At 43.7% G+C, this 20,000-nt stretch overlaps 1 protein-coding gene across 7 annotated transcripts in view; it reads left to right on the top strand.

Moving 5' to 3' along the window:
• The window catches only part of PLEKHB2 (pleckstrin homology domain containing B2), a 49,552-nt gene that overhangs the window by 18,944 nt on the left and 10,608 nt on the right, over positions 1 to 20,000 (top strand). For 4 of the 7 annotated variants that reach the window (XM_054478336.2, XM_054478337.1, XM_063647302.1 and 1 more), the window contains 5 exons: positions 1,067 to 1,111; positions 5,806 to 5,958; positions 6,731 to 6,833; positions 10,740 to 10,779; positions 12,929 to 13,018. In XM_054478336.2, the coding sequence (XP_054334311.1) occupies positions 1,075 to 1,111; positions 5,806 to 5,958; positions 6,731 to 6,833; positions 10,740 to 10,779; positions 12,929 to 13,018 (423 nt within the window). In that variant the 5' untranslated portion in view covers positions 1,067 to 1,074. Of the gene's footprint in view, positions 1 to 1,066; positions 1,112 to 5,805; positions 5,959 to 6,730; positions 6,834 to 10,739; positions 10,780 to 12,928; positions 13,043 to 20,000 lie in introns of all 7 variants that reach the window. The other 3 variants (XM_054478332.2, XM_054478334.2, XM_054478333.2) reach the window with 1 other exon arrangement.

Genomic DNA, 20,000 nt, shown 5'->3' with positions numbered 1-20,000 from the left:
TGTATGATATGTGTGAACTTTGTAAGTGAAGGAAATAAGCTCCTTGCTGCCATATGGTTGTGAATATTTCTTCTCCTTTTTTTTTTTTTTTTTTTTTTTTTTTTTTTTTTTGGAGACGGAGTGTCTCACTCTGTCGCCCAGGCTGGAGTGCAGTGGTGCAATCTCTGCTCACCGCATCCTCCGCCTCCTGGGTTCAAGCGATTCTCCTACCTCAGCCTCCTGAGTAGTTGGGATTACAGGCATGCACCACCACACCCGGCTAATTTTTGTATTTTTAGTAGAGACGGGGTTTCACCATGTTGGTCAGGCTGGTCTCAAACTCCTGACCTCCTGATCCGCCCGCCTCGGCCTCCCAAAGTGCTGGGATTACAGGCAAGAGCTGTTGCGCCCGGCCAATTTTTGTATTTTTAGTAGAGATGAGGTTTCACCATGTTGGCCAGGCTGGTCTCGAATTCCTGACCTCAGGTGATCCACCCTCCTCGGCCTGAGCCACCGTGCCCAGCCGTGACTGTTTCTTCTAATTTATCACTTTTAAAGTCTCATTTAACTTTTTTTCCATACAGAAGATTAAAATTTTTCTGGAGTTGACTTTATGAACCTTTTTCTTGATGACTTTTTTTTTTTGCCCTGACCTGGCCACTCCATGTCACTCACTGCTGACACCAGTGCAGCACCCCTGCCTGGGCCATGTGGACCCCACTGGGAACGCCAAATGTAGGCACCTCAGGGCTCCAGCAGGCCACGAGAATCCCCCATGTCCTTGACAGAGCTAAATCCTGTGTCCCTGGGGCTGCTTTATGTTTGTTGAGTGGTGGTAGACTCAGTCAGGTGGGCTGGGGGGTGGTGAGGCTGAAGGCGAGCGTCGGAGGAAGGGAAGGGGGTACAGAGTGCGGGGCACATGAACCCCACTGAGGAGGTATTTGTTAAATGCCAGAGATTCACTGAGCTAAAATGGCCTTGGGCCCTTCCTCAGCTGATGCTGAAGGGGATAAGGATAGAGACTCGGGCCGGACAGGCCATTCTCTTTCTGGGTATGATTTTGAACCTGCCTGTTTTTGTTCTGTAGGTGAAGAGATGGCGTTTGTGAAGAGTGGCTGGTTGCTGCGACAGAGTGAGTACAGGATGTGCGGCCTGCGATCGGCATTGCCGAAGGGCAATCTCTATTTCTGTTTGCTTAAAGTTGATCATGTTTAAAAGCAAATAACAAAGTTTTATGAGTGCTTGTGGCCTTGAGTTTCCCCTTGGACATTCCTAGATCTCTGTGAACTGTCTTGCACACCACGGAGCTCCTCCCTGGTTGCTGAGTTGACAGGAACCAGGAAACAATGGCAGTCCCTGCTGCTTTCACTCTCCTCACTAGTGTGCTTTTTTTTTTTTATTTTTATTTATTTTATTTTATTTATTTATTTTTTTGAGACGGAGTTTCACTCTTGTTGTGGAGTGCAATGGCGCGATCTCGGCTCACCGCAGTCTCCGCTTCCCGGGTTCAAGTGATTCTCCTGCCTCAGCTTCCCAAGTAGCTGGGATCACAGGCACATGCCACCATGCCCTGCTAATTTTGTATTTTTAGTAGAGAAGGGGTTTCTGCATGTTGGCCAGGCTGGTCTCAAACTCCCGACCTCAGGTGATCTGCCCACCTCAGCTCCCACAGTGTTGAGATTACAAGCATGAGCCACCGTGCCCAGCTGTGTGCTTTATTATTAATGATGGATCTGGGACTGCCTGGATCTAACTGAGCCCAGCTGAAATACTGGAACAGAGGTGCTGGTCTCTCTGCCTGTCTTATCTGGGGATTGAGCCGTGACTCAGATTCTCAAATATTGGAGTCTTTGTAGTTATGTGGCAGAAGAATTGATCTGAGGTAATGAGTTCATCTAAAACCAAAACTTTTGTGTCTCCAAAAGGCCTAGAGAAGAGACTCAGTTCTTTTTCTATGGGATTGAGATCCACTTTCCTAGGCTTATCTTTGCAAACCTATCTTTCATACGCTCTGCTTATCTCTGAGGCTGTCACTCCAGGTGGGATTCATACTGTGTTTTATTTTTATTTATTTATTTATTTTTTTTTGAGATGGAGTTTCGCTCTTGTTGCCCGGGCGCGATCTTGGCTCACTGCAACCTCCGCCTCCCAGGTTCAAGTAATTCTCCTGCCTCAGCCTCCCGAGTAGCTGGGATTACAGGCACACGCCACCACACCCAGCTAATTTTGTATTTTTAGTAGAGACGGAGTTTCTCCATGTTGAGCCTGGTCTCGAACTCCTGACCTCAGGTGATCTGCCCGCCTCGGCCTCCCAAAGTGCTGGGATTACAGGCAAAGTGCTGGGATTACAGGCGTGAGCCACCGCGCCCAGCCTCATACTGTGTTTTAAAGTGGGAAGAACCAGTCTTATTTATTAAAAAAAGAGCAAGCAGAATATTCTGCTATACTAGAAAGAGTGAAGTTAAGGGAAAAGTGACTACCATGTCATTTATGGTTCTAGTCAAAACTGAGCTGTATCACATACCATTGATTGTTCAGGGACTTGAGTTTATCTATGAGGGTTACTTTCAGAAATTTAGCTAAAGTCGAGTCTACCAGTGAGAATTGATGGCATACCTGAGATGGTTTATAAAAACTATTGTTTATGAATTGTTTGTGTTCCTGTTAAATAGATTTTATGTATATATTCTTAATTCTCACAACAGCTGTATGAGAGGTAAGTGGTATTATTTCCAGTTGAAGAAATTGAGATTCAGTGAGGTTAGGTACTTGTCTAAGTGTAAACTATGGGTGACAAACCTACATTCAAAGTCAGACTGTGTGATTTCAACACTGACATTATATGCACCCGGAGACCGGTCTTCAGCCTGTGTGTCTGTGACTAGTTGCATGTTCCCAACCTGGAGCTGAACCGTATGTCCCCTTGTCTGTTGGTCCTGTAGTCTTAGAATAAACAGAGGTGTCGTAATGTTAGCTTCACAAAGAAAGTCTTGGCTTGTTGGAGTCTAGCCCAAGTTTCTTAGTCTTGGGTTTTGTGGTCTCAACCGCCCCATGGTCAAGGGACATGGGGACCCTTGCTCAGACCTTGAGGGTATGCCTTCCTTTGCTGGCCCTTTGGATGTCCTTTGCCACACCCTTGTTTGAGGGCAAGCTTTCCCTTTTCCACCACAACTCGAAGTAAGTGCTCTGTCAACATAGTGATCAGTGACCCTTTTGACAATTTTGTGCTCCCCATCACGCCTAGCATGGTGATGTACACAAAATAGATGTACTTTAAATAAGTCACATAGACTTTTCCAGTGTTCTGGTCCATGGGTGTTTCAGAAGTGTGTATTCAGACGACTTACTCTGCATATAACCCCATCCCCATGTGTATGGGTTAATTTTCCTTCTTTCCTGAAAGTAGAAGTATCAATGCCAGTAGAACGAGGTGATATATTACATTCACGGGGTTGTAGAGCAGCAGAGATACACATGTAATGTGGTCAAATGTAGGCAAAGCCAGCCTCAGGACTTCTTTTCCTGCCATTGCCACATACACTGTTGGGACCCAGTCCTGGCCTCTGGAGGACAGCCTGACTTGGGAGTCTGCAGCCAGGGCTTTGATGGCAGGTGAGATACTTGGGCAGAGCTCCCTGACCCGGTGGTTCCGCCTGTCTCTGTGTTTCTGTGGCTCTATTTAGTAGGGCTTTTTGTTTGTTTCAGTCAGAGTCTTGCTTTGTCACCCAGGCTGGAGTGCAATGGCATGATCTCAACTTACTGCAACCTCTGCCTCCTGGCTTCAAGCGATTTTTCTGCCTCAGCCTCCCAAGTAGCTGGGATTACAGGTGTGCGCCACCATGCCAGGCTAATTTTTGTATCTTTAGTAGAGATGGGATTTCACCATGTTGGCTGTGCTGCTCTTGAACTTCTGACCTCATGGTCCGCCACCCTCGGCCTCCCAAAGTGCTGGGATTACAGGCATGAGCCACCGTGCCCAGCTTTTTTTTTTTCTTTTTAAGACAGGGTCTTGCTCTGTTGCCTAGGCTGGAGTGCAGTGGCATGATGACTGCTCACTGCAGCCTTGATCTTCCAGGTTCAGGTGGTCCTCCTGCCTCAGACTCCCAAGTAGCTGGGACTGCTGGCCTGTGTTAGCATGTCTGGCTATTTTTCTCTTTGTAGAGACGGGATCTTGCTATGTAGCCCAGGCTGGTCTCAAACTCCTGGGCTCAGGTGCTCCTTCTACTTCAGCCTCCCAAAGTGCTGGGATTACAGATATGAGCCATTGCGCCCAGCCTATTTGGTAGTTTCTGCACAGCTCAGGTAGTCAATCAAGTGGATGCTTGGGTATCACTTAGTGGTCAGTTAGGCAAGTGCAGTGGACACCCCTCCTGGTGAGGAGAGTGCCTGATACTGGCAGGAAAGCCGAATGACACATATCTGGTTGACACCAGTTGCAGGCACGGCAACATAAAGGGAAGTACATGAAATGGGATTGTGTGTGTTGGCCAAGAACGGGGTGAGGTGTACAGGAACAGAAGGTGTAGTGGGCAGTGAATGGATGTGAGGAAGGTAAAGAGATGACCGGAGCTACAACTTTAAATCCACTGCAGGGGTTTTCCCTTCATGCAGTCAAGGAAATTACTGTTTTATAAAGTTAAATACCTGGTCCAAGATCACAAATGAAAGGCTGAATTTGCTCAAGCTGACAGAAATACCTGAGGTAGTAGGATGTGCACAGCATGGGAGGCCAGGCAGGGCCTGGTCTATATCCTGCTGTGCTCATTTATCCAGTGTATGCATCAGGAAGGGGGAGCCTTCCACACTGTGGGCTTCTGTGGGAAATGGTAGGAAAGAGTATCTGTGAAAGCTCTTAAGGACAAAGAAAAAAACCGTGTTGTTTTTTTTTTTCTGAGACAGAGTCTTGCTCTGTCCCCCAGGTTGGAGGACAGTGGTGCGATCTCGGCTGACTGCAACCTCCACCTCCCGCGTTCAAGCGATTCTCCTGCCTCAGCCTCCCTAGTAGCTGGGATTACAGGCACGAGCCACCACGCCCAGCTGATTTTTTGTATTTTTAGTAGAGTTGGGATTTTACCATCTTGGCCAGGCTGGTCTCGAACTCCTCGCCTCAAGTGATCTATCCCCCTCGGCCTCCCAAAGTGCTGGGTTTACACACGTGAGCCACCGTGCCTGGCCAAAATGTGTTTTTTCAAAAGAGAAAAGTATTATTTTTATTTGCATATAGAGACTTCACAGTCCAGCATTTTCTGATCAATCTAGCAAATTTAGAAAGTTGAAAAGTTTGAGAGGTTTAAAGTTTAGTACTGTATGAGGAATTAAATGTTAGGTATGTTTCATTTGCTGAAAAGCAAGCTTTTTTGAAAAAAACCCTAACCAGAAAGTGTTGGAACTTCTAAGTTGGTTGGCAGCATTCTCTGTTGACAGTGTGTGCTGCATGCAGCCTGTTAAAGCACCAGTGGGCAGGCCCTGTGCTCTGCTTTCCCTTTCATTATGAGGGACTGCTTTGGGTAATTCTATACAGGTGTAATTAAGGGGCCGGGGAAGAGTTCTTTTTGTTACTGCTGTGAATTAGAGGATTATGTCCTTGCTCTTTTGGCGCAAAGCCAACCTTTCAGATTTCTAAATTTGGAAAGCTGAGCATGGTGGCATGTGCCTGTAGTTGCGGCTAAACGGGAGGCTGAAATGGGAGGATTGCTTGAGCCCAGGAGTTCAAGGCTGCAGTGAGCTATGATCATATTTGAGAATAGCCCCTGCATTCCAACTTGGGCGAAATAATAAGACTGTCTCTAAAAAAAAAAAACAACTGTACTTTTTTTTTTTTTCTAGGTACTATTTTGAAGCGCTGGAAGAAGAACTGGTTTGATCTGTGGTCGGATGGTCACCTGATCTATTATGATGACCAGACTCGGCAGAATATCGAGGATAAGGTCCACATGCCAGTGGACTGCATCAACATCCGCACGGGGCAGGAATGTCGGGGTAAGCTGGCTTGTCTTGGCCAACTTCTGTCTTCTGCTCTTCCTCTGTCTTGGTGGGAGCTGGGTCCTCTTCCTTCCCTGTTCTGCTTTCATTAACAGATTGAAGAAGGGCTCCATCTCAGAGGGGCGACCACAGTGGGGCCCCAGGCACTTAGATTGTGAACCACATGGTCAGGACAAATCAGTTTTCTCAGTCCACGTCTCTTCTGGTGGAGAGGGAACCAGAGCGCTGGGAACCTCAAGAAGCACAGGCCACCCTAGACTGTGTTGATTTTGTACTCAGAAACTGGCTTCTGTTTGATGGTGACGCCAATCAATTGCTTAAAAGGGATGTCGGCCAGGCATGGTGGCTCATGCCTGTAATCCCAGTACTTTGGGAGGCTGAGGTGGGTGGATCACGAGGTCAGGAGTTCAAGACCACCCTGACCAAGATGGTGAAACCCCAACTCTACTAAAAATACAAAAAAATTAGCCAGGTGTGGTGGCAGGCACCTGTAATCTAGCTACTCAGGAGACCGAGGTAGAGAATTGCTTGAACCCAGGAGTCAGAGGTTGCAGTGAGCCGAATATATTTTGTGGACGTCATCTTGGAAGCTGGTCTTGTCAGTCAGCCTAGCTGTGTTCTTTCTGCATTCCTGGAAAGGCAGAGGGTTCTTTCATAGATGTAGCACTTGATTTATTGTCTAGTCCTTTGCTTCTCTGAGCTGGTAGTTCTTAGAAAATGTAAGAAGAAATCCTGAAAAAAGTTCCTTTATTCTGCTTATTTTTCATAGATATTCAGCCCCCGGATGGAAAGTCAAAAGACTGCATGCTCCAGATTGTTTGTCGAGATGGGAAAACAATTAGTCTTTGTGCAGAAAGCACAGATGATTGCTTGTAAGTTTTGCTTTCTTATGTGTTTAATTTAAAAAGTATTTTCTATTTTAACTTCTGATTACCAAAAAATGAAAAGAATGGGAGTGGAGTTTTCTTTCAGGCGTCAGAATAAGGGACTCAGTGGATGTGTGAGAGAAATGCAAGAGTCGCTTTTCCAATTCTAGTTTCTGCCTCTCTGAGACTGCCTGGGCCGATCCCATTGTGGTGAAAATGGCAGAAAGGAATAGCAGTCTCATCATGCTCTCTTTCATTATTAGATTCACAGTGGGTAACGGGCATAGTTGAAATAAAATGACCAGAAAAGCAAGAAAGTAAAGAGTAAGGAAACTGTCAGTTCCTAGGGCTGCTGTCACAAATTGCTGAATACTGAGTGACGGAAATGGCAGAAATTCATTGTCTCATAGTTCTGGAGGCTGGAAGTCTGGAGTCAGTGCGTCAGCATATCCTTGTTCTCTCTGAGATGCTGAGTAGGATCCTTTCTTGCCTCTTCCTAGCTTCTGGTGGTTGCTGGTAGTCCTTGGTGTTCCTTGGTTGGCAGCCACATCACTCCGGTGTCTGCCTCTGTTGTCACATGGCCTTCTTCTGTTGTGTCTGTGTTCAGAATTCTCTTTTCTTATAAAGGACACCAATCATAATGGATTAAGCACCCACCTTAATTCACTATGACCTTATCTTAATTTGATTCCATATGCAAATATCCTATATCCACATAAGGTCCCATTTGAGGGTACTGGGGATTAGGATTTATTCATATCTTTTTCATGAGGACACAATTCAACCCATAATAGAGACTTTTGAGAAAGATGGTGAAATGGATTAGATCATCTTCCCTGAGGGGAAAACATTTCAATGGTGCAACCAAATAAAGAAGTTTGATCTCAAGCACAAACTACAGTTAAAGAAAGAAATAAGATGATTCTACTGAGATGTTCTTCAATCCTACCTGAATCCCAGAAGCAGTAACAAGATGAGTTAATTAAATCTTGCAAATTTTCAGTATTACCCTGTAATCTGGAGTGATGCTGATTAAGTGTAAGTGACTTTTTGGAAAAGCTAAGGAAAAAATCCTTGAGAATGTGATGTCCTTGGGGCCTCAGCAGAGGCTGGACGGTTCTCCCAGGACTCATCATTGCAGGGCAGTGAAAGGCACTGAAGCTCACAGGAGTTGGGTAATTTTCTGGCTGGTGAAGTGAACCCTAGCATGGGACATTCAAAGGAATATGCTCAGAAGAGAGTGTAGGACCCATATTTTTCAGAAAAGACTTACTTGGTCTCAGAAGAAATTTCCTTCTAGCCCTGTGCCCTCAGATTACAGGATGTTGATTGTGAGGGTAACACCTAGCCATCAAACTGTTGCTGGGCTGGACTGAGGTGGAACAGGGTGGAATTACCAGTTGATACCAGATTAGGTAGGAAGGGTGTCAAGGAGAAATAACTCATACTTTATGAGAGCAAACAGCAGTTTTAGATATCACTTCCCATGTTAAACGTGAGCAGGATGTAAAGAAGTGGCTTGGCAACTATGCAGATATACCATGAAGGAAAAATAAGAAAAGGAAAATGCAAGCCTCAGGAAAAGCTCCTAGGGTGGAGGAAAATAAAACCCAAGGAACAGAAACAGAGTCTTCAGGAATGCTTTCCTGGCCACCATATTTAAAATTATATCTCCCTGTCTCCATACACACTCACCATCTATCAACTATTTATCTTGTTCATCATCTGCTTTCATTAGAATATATGCTGTGTGAGGGCAGAGATTTATGTTTCTTTTCTGCTCTTTTGTGTCTGTAACCTAGAAGTTCTGTCGCTGTCAAGAGGGTGCCATTCACATTATAATCTGATGAAAGTGGTCTTCCTTGCATACAACCCCAAATGAAAAGTGAATCATTGGCATGGAGGAAAAGACTGGAGATACTCTCAGTGAGGGGAAAAAGATGAAAAGATCAGAGATATGTTAGACTGAAAAAAGTTCAGAAAGATTATTGATGTCCATAAAGTATACAACCCAAAAGAGATAATTAGAAATTCAAGGCAAGAAAAATGTTCTGAAATAATCAAACTGAATTTGCAGGCCAAAGTCCATACTAGACTCTTCCACCTGACATGACAACAAAATCTATATAAGATATATGAATAATCCAGTATGATACCCTTTAGCAAAGTGAATGGCAATGGTATGCCACATACAAAATCAGTTGGGGAATTTTACAACTTAACTGCATTCCTTAGAAAGCTAGAACACTTGGGCTGGGTGTGGTGGCTCAAGCTTGTAATCCCAGCACTTTGGGAGGTCAAGGCGGATGGATCACCTGAGGTCAGGAGTTCGAGACCAGCCTGGCCAACATGGTGAAACCTTGTCTCTACTAAAAATATAAAAATTAGCCGGGCGTGGTGGCAGGCACCTGTAATCCCAGCTACTTGGGAGGCTGAGGCAGGAGAATGGTGTGAACCTGGGAGGTGGAGGTTGCAGTGAGCCAAGATCACGCCACTGTACTGCAGCCTGGACGACAGAGTGAGACTCCATCTCAAAAAAAAAAAAAAAAGAAACCAGAACACTTGAAAATAAATGAATGAATCTTTCAACTCAGGGAGATAGTAAAATGAGAATAAAACATAAAAGGAATTGATGAAGATAAGAGGGATAGGTTCAGTAAGAAAAGTAAGGGGTAAAGGAATGAGGGAGTGCACAAGAGGACACTTTTTTGTTTTTTGAGATGGAGTTGTGCTCTTGTTGCCCAGGCTAGAGTGCAATGGTATAATCTCCGCTCATTGCAACCTCTGCCTCCCGGGTTCAAGCACTTCTGCTTCAGCCTCTGGAGTAGCTGGAATTACAGGCATGTGCCACCATGCCCAGCTAATTTTGTGTTTTTAGTAGAAGCTTGGTTTTACCATGTTGGCCAGGCTGGTCTCGAACTCCTGACCTCAGGTGATCACCTACCTCGACCTCCCAAAGTGCTGGGATTACAGGCGTGAGAGACTGCTTTTTGCCTATGAATTAAGAAAGCTCTTGTGATACTTAAGATTCAGATATCTAGTTTTTTTGACAATATAGTGGAAAGTTGGTAGGTATAGAGATTGTTAGAATCATTTTGCAGGGCATTTTGGCAATACCTGCTGAAATAAATTATGTTTTTATCCTTTGATGTGGCATTTTCAGTCTTTGGAATTTGCCTTATGGAGATGTTTACATAAGAGTGCAAGGGTAATAGGGATGTTAATAGCATTCTTTTCGTCTTTTTTTTTTTCTTGAGATAGAGCCCCTCTCTATCATCCAGGCTAGAGTGCAGTGGTGTGATCTTGGCTCACTACAGCCTCGACCTCCCAGGCGCAAGCTATTCTCCCACCTCAGCCTCCCAAGTAGCTGGGACTACAGGCATGCGCCACCTTACCCGGCTAATGTTTGTATTTTTTGTAGAGCTAGGATTTCACTATGTTGCCCAGGCTGGTCTTGAACTCCTTGGCTCAAGTGATCCCCCTGCCTTGGCCTCCCATAGTGCTGGGATTACAGGCATGAGGCACTACATCCAGTCCCCAGCATTCTTTTTAATGTTGAAAAATTGCTAATCTAAATTTTTTACTCATATTGTGGAATATTATATAGCTGGTAAAAAGGAAATAGATCTGTGTGTATGCCATGAACTGACAAAGCAAGTGGCAGTACATTTCACATTTATTAAAAAGTAAAGTAAAAAGTATAGTATAGATTATATTTTAAATATTTTGTATCTATTATGGATGTAATTTTTAAAAATATATATTCCTATTGCATGTCTCAAGTGGTTTGGGGCAAAGCCTGAAGACCTGTTTTTTAAACAGATCTTTTCAGGATTCTGATGCCAACCCAGGTTTCAGAATCATTGCAATGTTGGATTGCCTTAAATAAAGTACCCTTTTTCTTTTCTCCAGGGCCTGGAAATTTACACTCCAAGATTCTAGGACAAACACAGTAAGTTGCTAAATTATTGGCAATCACCAATAATTTCTCTTTTTTTTTTTGACAAGGTGTCACTCTTTCACTCAGGCTTGAGCGCAGTGGCGCTGTCTCAGCTCACTGCAGCCTCTACCTCCTGGGCTCAAGTGGTCCTCCCACCTCAGCCTTCCCTTCCCAGTAGCTGGGACTATAGGCCCATGCTACCATGCCCAGCGTATTTAAAAAAATTTTTTCGTAGAGACGAAGTCTCACTATATTACCCATGCTGGTATTGAACTTCTGGGCTCAAGTGATCCTCCCACTTTCGCCTTTCAAAGTGCTGGGATTACAGGCATGAGCCACCACACCCGGCCACCAGTAATGTTTTCACATGGTCTTATGTAACAATTGGAGAATGGGGAAAACGAGTTTCTTGGCCATCTGGCCACGAATGGGCAGGTAGTGCTGTGCAGGGCGCCTTTTGCCAACAGTGAGCAAGCTGGGTTTGCCAAACGTTTTGGCAGGAGGCACCCTGCTCACACAGGCATGCTTGTTCCAGTGTTGCTTTCTAGAAATGCTTGTATTTCTCAAAGTTCTGCAACACTTTGAATTCTGCTGTGGTTTGCAGTAAAGGCTTAGAAAGAACCGCAGGGTCCTTTTCATGCATGGGAGCTCAGCCTTGTGAAACAAACATTTTTGTGACTTGTACTTGTCTCTCGTCCTGTTTCTGGCCTTAGGAGGTCACTGAGACAGTGAACCTCATTTGTAGAGCCTCGTAATGCCGTCTTTATCTATCAGTGATCAAGGGAGTGTTACTCTGGTCAGAGTTTTTATTCTTTAGATGGGATTTTTCCCTCCTTTATTTCTGTAAGAAAAGAAGAAGGTGGATCAAGCTTACAGAAGAATGTGTGCATGTGGGAGAAGAAAGTAAAAGCCTTAATATCCTAATAGCGTCAGTGTTCTCTTCCTTTGTTAGCACACAACAACTTCATTCTAAGCTTACTCTACAGCCGCAGTTACCTTTTCTTCATGAAAATCCTTTTTTTGGGGTAAAATTAGTATTAACAATCCATACAGTTAAGGGCAAGCTCCCCAAATGATTCTTTGTGTGGATTTTTTTTTTTTTTTTTGAGATAGTCTGGCTCTGTCGCCCAGGCCGGAGTGCAGTGGAGTGATCTCGGCTCACTGCAACCTCTGCCTCCTGGGTTCAAGCAGTTCTCCTGCCTCAGTCTCCTGAATAGCTGGGATTACAGGCACGTGCCACCACACCCAGCTAATTTTTGTATTTTTAGTAGAGATGGGGTTTCACCACGTTGGTCAGGCTGGTCTCAACTCCTGACCTAGTGATCTGCCCGCCTTGGCCTCCCAAAATGCTGTGATTACAGGCATGAGCCATTGCGCCTGGCCACTTTTTTTTTTTTTTTTTTTTTTAAAGAGCTAACATGTTTTTCTTTAAATTATACTGGGGAGTAATTTAATAAAGAATTTTGTTTTTTAAGGTGAAAAACAGACTACGTATAGGACATATCTCTTGATACATTTTAGATTGTAGGGTTTTTGTTTGTGAATAAAGGACTGTTGAGGTGCTGTAACATCTTTATTTTTTTGGAGACAGAGTCTCGCCTTGTTACCTGGGCTGGAGTGCAGTGACTTGATCTTGGCTCACTGCAGTCTTGAGCTCCTGGGCTCGAGCGATTCTTGAGACTTAGCCTTCTGAGTAGCTGGGGCCATAAGCACCATGCCCAGTTAATTTCTTGTTTTTTGTAGAGATGGGCTCTCCCTCTGTTGCCTAGGCTGGCCTTGGAACTCCTGGGCTCTAGCGATCCTCTCACTCAGCCTCCCCAAAGTGTTGGGATTACAGATGTGAGCCATTGCGCCTAGCCTGATGTAACATCTTCTAAAAGGCATTGGGTAACAGTGGGGCCTCTGAGTGCCTTCCTGGCTGTGAGAGCTGTAATCCTGTTAGGGGCTGAGTAAGGACCACTTTGCTCCTGCATTTAGAAAACACCAGAATAGGGCTGGGGGCCCCCAATGGACCGGGGGAGTTTTTCCTGTTTTGCAGAGAGCTATATATCTTTTTGTTTTTTAAAATTTTTAATTTGCTAAATAAAAGGGACAATGTACAGCATCAAGCACACAGCTGCTGGGAAGCTGTCCCGCCCTCACCCTCTCCTGTCTCCCGCAGGCGTATGTGGGCTCTGCAGTCATGACTGATGAGACATCCATGGTTTCCTCGCCTCCACCATACACGGCCTATGCTGCACCAGCCCCTGAGGTAGGGAGAACCCTGAGCCTCCAGGTGAGGGAAGCTTGGGGTCTCTGCTGCTGTCCTGCTTTGTTTTGTTTTTTAAATGAAATTAGAAATGTACTCTAAACCTTTTCTTCTTAAAACAGATGATTTCTTGTCAACTTTTGTTTTCATGAAATAAAGCAACTGTTTTATATAGTTCAGCACATTGTAATATGCTGTATTAATGTGTAACACATTTTTAAGATAGATCTAAAAATGCATCATGTTAATGTTAGTTGCTTTGGGTAATGAGATTTTGATGATCTGTAGTTTATATGGAATGAATTATTTGAATTCTCCTTACAGTCAGAAAAAAATGATATATTTTAGGGAAAATAACCTTAAAAAATCATGTCAAATACCTTGGGATGTCCTCTTGTTGGGGTGCTGACTGAGCTAGTGGTACGTATGTAAGTCTTGTGTGGAACACGCGGCTTTTTAAAAAAATTGAATTTTGAAATAATTATAGATTCACAAGAAGTTGCAAAGATAGCATTGAGAGTCTCATGTGCTTTTTACGTGTTTTCCCCAGTTGTTAATATTAGATCAAATTAAACCCAGGAATTTGGAATTGGTATGGTATTTAAGACTAATCCTGTGTCATTTTCTCATACGTGTAGATTGTGTAGCTGCCACCTCAATCAAGATAAAGAATTCTTCACAAAATCTTCCTGCTGTGACACCCTTTTATAGTCATGCTATCCCTCTGCTTCCCTAAACCCTGTCAGTCACTGAACTGTTCTCCAGCTCCATAGTTTTATCATTTCAACAATGTTGTATAAATGAAATCATATAGCATGTGGTCTTGTGAGTTTAACATTTTTCACTCAGCATTTGCCCTTGAGATCTGTCCAAGTTGCTCTTTGTCAGTAATCCTTTTTATTGCTGAGTGTTTTTTTTTTGTTGTTTGTTTGTTTGTTTGTTTGTTTTTTGAGATGGAGTCTTGCTCTGTCGCCCGGGCTGGAGTGCAGTGGCATAATCTCGGCTCACTGCAAGCTCTGCCTCCTGAGTTCACACCGTTCTCCTGCCTCAGCCTCCTGAGTAGCTGGGACTACAGGCGCCCACCACCACGCCTGCACCTGGCTAATTTTTTGTATTTTTAGTAGAGACGGGGTTTCACCGTGGTCTCGATCTCCTGACCTCATGATCCGCCCACCTTGGCCTCCCAAAGTGCTGGGATTACAGGTGTGAGCCACCGCAACCGGCCTTATTGCTGAGTCTTATTCCACGGGATGGATGTACCACATTTTATATTGAGGGACATTTTGGTTGCTTCCAGCTTTTGGCTGTTACCAGCAAACCTAATATGAACACTTGTGTGCAGGTTGTGGTGCAGGCATGAAGTTAGCTTTCTCTGAGATAAGTGCCCAAATGTGCAATTGCTGGGTCATATGTGTGGTAAATCTATGTTTAGTTCTTAACAGAACTGAAAAACTACTTTCCAGTGACTTTTTACTTTCCCATCAGCAATATGTGAATAATTCAGTTTCTCTGCATCCTTACCAGCAGTTGCTGTTGTCACTTTTTTATTTTAGCTCTTCTGATGTCTGTAGTGATATCTCATTGTGGTGTGATTTTTGCATTTCCCTAATAGTGATATTGACCATCTGTTCATGTGTTTATTTGCCATCTTTATATTTTCTTCAGTGAAATGTCTCTTCATGTCTTTTGCCCAGTTTTCTTTTCTTTTCTTTTTTTTTTTTTTTTGAGACGGAATCTCTGTCGCCCAGGCTGGAGTGCAGTGGCGCGATCTCGGCTCACTACAAGCTTCGCCTCCTGGGTTCACGCCATTCTCCAGCCTCAACCTCCCAAGTAGCTGGGACTACAGGCGCCCGCCACCACGCCCAGCTAATTTTTTGTATTTTTAGTAGAGACGGGGTTTCACCGTGTTAGCCAGGATGGTCGCGATCTCCTGACCTCATGATCTGCTCGCCTCGGCCTCCCAAAGTGCTGGGATTACAGGTGTCAGCCACTGCGCCCGGCCCTTTTGAGATGAAGTTTTGCTTTTGTTGCCTATACTGGAGTGCAGTGGCGCAATCTTGGCTCACTGCAACCTCCGCCTCCCGGGTTCAAGCGGTTCTCCTGCCCTCAGCCTCCCAAAGAGCTAGGATTACAGACGTGAGCTGATTTATTGGCTTTTCCTCTTCTAGGTTGTGCTTTTGCTGTCAGTTTAAAACAACATGACAAACCTAGCCCAAGTTTCTTAAGATTTTCTCCTACATTATTTTCTGAAAGTTTTATAGTGTTAGGTTTTATAATTAGTCTGTATTAATTTTGAATTAATTTTTTATAAGATAGATGTCTCTTTCAGGGCTCTGTTGAGTGTATCTCTTTCTGAGGTCTGTGGTCTGCTCCATTGTTCTGTGTTGTTACCTTCCTTTGATCCCACACAGTTTTAATTATTGTAGTTATGTAAAAAGTCTTGGAACTGGGTGGACTGATCAACACCCTCTTCGTTCCTTTTTGGAAATGTTTTAGCTATTCTGGTTCCATTAGCTTTCCATATACATTAGAATAAATTTGTTTATATCTACAATGAAATCTTGTAAGGCTTTTGCAGGAATTGCCTTAAACCTGTGTCATATTTATTTGGAGAATAATGACATCTCTATTGAATGTTGAATCTTCCAGTTATAAACATGGACTGCATGTGTATTTAGATCCTCTTTGATTTTTTTCATCAGCATTTTGAGGTTTTCAGTATAAAAATCCCATAAATGTTTTGTTAGATTTACAAGTGTTTCAGTTTTTTTAGTGATTGCTTATGGTATTACATTTTTAGTTTTAGTTTCCTTTGTTTATTGCCAGTATAGGGAAATAGAGTTGATTTTTGTAGGTTGATATTGCAGCCTGTAAACTTTTTCTTTTGAGACAGAGTTTCTCTCTTATTGCCCAGGCTGGAGTGCAGTGGCGCAACCTTGGCTGACTGCACCCTCCGCCTCCTGGGTTCAAGCGATTCTCCTGCCTCAGCCTTCCGAGTAGCCGGGATTACAGGCACGCGCCACCACACTAGTTTTTTGTATTTTTAGTAGAGATGAGGTTTCACCATGATGGCCAGGCTAGTCTCGAACTCCTGACCACAGGTGATCCACCTGCCTCGGCCTTCCAAAGTGCTGGGATTACAGGCATGAGCCACGGTGCCTGGTCGGCGCCTGTAAACTTTCTAAGCTCACTTACTCTAGTTCCTTTTTCTGTAGATTCTTTAGGATATACTACATAGGCAATCATGTCATCTACAAATAGGAATCTGTTTTCTTTATAACCTTTATGACTTCTGTTTCCTTACCTTGCCTTGTTGCCTTGGTTAGACCTTCAAATATTATGTTGACTAGCAGTAGTAAGAGAAGACATCCTTGCCTTGTTCCTGATTTTAGTGGGGATGTATTCAGTGTTTTTTTTTTTTGAGATGAAGTCTTGCTCTGTCACCCAGGCTCTGGAGTGCAGTGGCAAGATCTCGGCTCACTGCAAGCTCTGCCTCCCAGGTTCACGCCATTCTGCCTCACCCTCTCAAGTAGCTGGGACTACAGGCACCTGCCACCATGCCCGGCTAACTTTTTTTTTTTTTTTTTTTTTTTTTAGTAGAGACAGGGTTTCACCATGTTAGCCAGGATGGTCTCGATCTCCTGACCTTGTGATCTGCCCACCTTGGCCTCCCAGAGTGCTGGGATTATAGGCGTGAGCCACCGTGCCTGGCCAGTGTATTCAGTTTTAAGTATGCTTTCATTTATTATGAATGTACTGTTTAATTCAGTATTTAATTAGTATTGAATTTAGTATTTAGTTTTACACATGCATATATTTAGTATTTAATGCATTCATTAAGTATGCTGTTAGCTGGAGGTTTTTTATATTCTTTATCAGGTTTAGGAATTCCCTTTTTTCTAGTTTCCAGGAGTGTTTATCATGACTGGGTGTCAGTTGCCTGCCTGCCTGCCTGCCTGCCTGCCTGCCTGTCTTCCTGCCTCCTCCCTCCCTCCCTCCCTCTCTCTCTCCTTTCCCTCCTGCCATCCCCTCTCCTCCTCTCCTCTCCTGTCCCCCGACCCCCTGAGAGATGAGGTCTCTCTCTCTTGTCCAGGATGGAGTGCAGTGGTACTATCATTAGTTCACTTCAGCCTGGAATTCCTGGGCTGAGGCAGTCCTCTTGCCTCAGCCTCCTGAGCCACCATGGCTGTAAAATTATTATTATTGTTATTTTTGTAGAGACAGGGTCTTGTTCTGTTGCCCAGGGTGGTGTTGAACTCCTGGCCTCAAACGATCCTCCTGCCTGGGCCTCCCAAAGTGATTTTGTTAAATACTTTTTCTACAGTAATTAATATGATCATGAGGTTTTTCTTTTCTTTTTAGCCTGCTAATATGGTGGATTATAGTGTTTGGTTTTCACATACTGAACCAGCCTTGCAGTCGCTGGAATAAAGCCTCCTTGGTCATGGTGTATGATTCTTTTTATTTATTGCTGAATTCAATTTGCTAATATTTTTTAAGGATTTTTGCATCTATATTTATGAGGGATATTGGTCTATAGTTTTCTTTTTTTGTACTTTGTTTTATTAAGGCAATACTGACCTTATAGAATAAATTGGAAAGTGTTTTCTGCTCTTTTCTTTTCTGGGAGAAATTGTGTAGAATTGGCGTTAATTCTTCTTTAAAATTTGGTAGAAATCTCCAGTGAAACTCTCAGGGCCTGGATATTTCTTTTTTGGGAGATTTTAAGTGACAAAATCTTTTTTCTTTTTTCTTTTTTTTTGTTTTGAGTTGGAGTCTTGCTCTGTCGCCCAGGCTGGAGTGCAGTGGCGCGATCCCGGCTCACTGCAAGCTCCGCCTCCCATGTTCACGCCGTTCTCCTGCCTCAGCCTCCCGAGTAGCTGGGACTACCGCCACCTGCCACCACGCCCGGCTAATTTTTTTGTATTTTTAGTAGAGACGGAGTTTCACCGTGTTAGTTAGGATGGTCTCGATCTCCTGACCTCGTGATCCGCCCACCTCGGCCTCCCAGAGTGCTGGGATTACAGGCGTAAGCCACTGTGCCCGGCCTCTTTTTCCTTTTTTTGGCTTAACCAACACACATCTGTTTGTCACAGTTCTGGAGGCTGAAAGCCCAAGATCAAGGTGCTGGGCAGCATTGGTTCTCCTGAGGCCCCTCCTGCGCTTGCACATGGCCACCTCCTCCCTGTGTCCTCACATGACCTTTCTTCCGGGTCCACCGCAGATACAGCTTTCTTATTAGTGACTGGTCTACTCAAATTCTCTAGTTTGTATGGAGTAGGTTTTGACAGTTTGTAGTTTTTGTGGAATTGTTCCTTTTCTTATAAGTTGTCTGAGTTATGTGTGTAGAGTTCTTTATAGTGTTTTCTTATTATCCTTGTGATGTCTGCAGAGTCTATAGTAAAAATCCTGCAGTTCATTCATTCCTGATACTGGTAATTTGTCTTTGCTCTTTTTGACAGTTTACTAAAGGTTTTATTAATTTTATGAATAGTTTCAAAGAAATAGCTTTTCATTTTATTCACTTTTTCTGTCTCTCAATTCATTGATTCTACTCTTTTCTTTCCTTCTGCTTGCTCTGTGGACTTTGGTTTTCAAAAGTTTGACTATAATGTGTATTTGTGTAGATTTCTTTGGGATTATCCTGTTTGGTATTCATTCAGCTTCTTGAATATATAGGCTTGGGTTTTTGCTAAATTTGGGAAATTTTAAATCATTATTCTTGAGTGCTTTTCCAACCTCAGCCTCCTTCTACTCTCCTTCTGGCACTTTGATAACATCCCTGTTAGTCTCATGTGTCCCAGAGATGCTCATTTTTTTTTTTTTTTACTTCAATCTATTGTTCCTCTGTTGTGTTCTGATTGGGTAATTTCTATCCTTTATATTCATGTTTATGGATTCTTTCCTTTGTCATCTCCATTATGTTGTTGGGCCCATTCATTGAACTTTAAAAATTGGTTATTGTATTTATTAGTTCTGAAATTTTTATTTGGTTATTCTTTATATCTTGATATATAAAAAATTGAATGTATGTCTTTATATACTTTTTACTGAGATTTTTGTGTTTTATGGTAGATATTTTATATTTTTTATTTATTTCAAGTGTGTTCATAATTGCTTGTTGAAAGGTTTTTATGATAGCTGCTTTAAAAATCTTTGTCATCTTTGTGTTAGTGTGTTTTGTTGTTGTCTTTTCTCATTTAGTTGAGGTCTTCCTGGTTCTTGGTATGATGAATGGCTTTTGATCAAAAGCTGGACATTTTAAGTACTGTAAGACTCTGAATCTTATTTAAATCTCATGTTTTAGCAGACCTCCTTCTGGGGAGCTGCTTTATTGCTGCCAGGTAGAGGTGGAAGTCCAGGCTCACCTTGAGCCTCCGTTGATACCCATGGGCCAAGTTTCTTGTCACTGCAGAGGGGGTTGTGAATTTAGGTTCTCACTAGATCTCCACTGAGCCCACCCTGTCTGAGAAGAGGAAAGGCTCTTATTGCTTCCCCCATAGCCTCCACTGACACCACGGTTGCCACTGAGAGGTCCTGGAAGGACTCACTCCCCACTTGGTCTCTGCTGATCCCATCTCAGTGGAATAGGGAGGACACCTTATTTCTGCTGGGTGGGGGTGGGGTTCTGGCTCCCCACATGGTCTCCATGGACACCACCGAGCAGGATGGGGGTGTTTTGTTTCCATCTGGCAGGGAAGAAATTCTCAGCCCCCAACTCAGTCTTATTTGACGGTGTTCCGAGGGCCCGGCGGTGCCTTGCTATTTGGCCTGCTGAGCATGGAAATTCAGGCTCTTCACACTTTGCCTTTGCTGATGTGAAGCTGAAGGCTTTTCTGTGGTGGTTCCCTGGAGTAGAGAGGTTATTGTATAAAATGTTCTGTCTTGCTAGGTTGCCCCTTTCCTTCTTAGGTTCTTTGTTAAAGAGAGCAGCTCTTCTCCGGGTCTTTTTGATCTGCACTGATTGGCACTTCCAGCTTGCCAC

This window comes from Pongo pygmaeus, chromosome 11, assembly GCF_028885625.2.
Source record: "Pongo pygmaeus isolate AG05252 chromosome 11, NHGRI_mPonPyg2-v2.0_pri, whole genome shotgun sequence".
NCBI classification, from domain to species: Eukaryota; Metazoa; Chordata; class Mammalia; order Primates; family Hominidae; genus Pongo; species Pongo pygmaeus.
The sequence above is the reverse complement of the archived record's forward strand: the minus strand, read 5'-3'. Positions and strand labels throughout refer to the sequence as shown.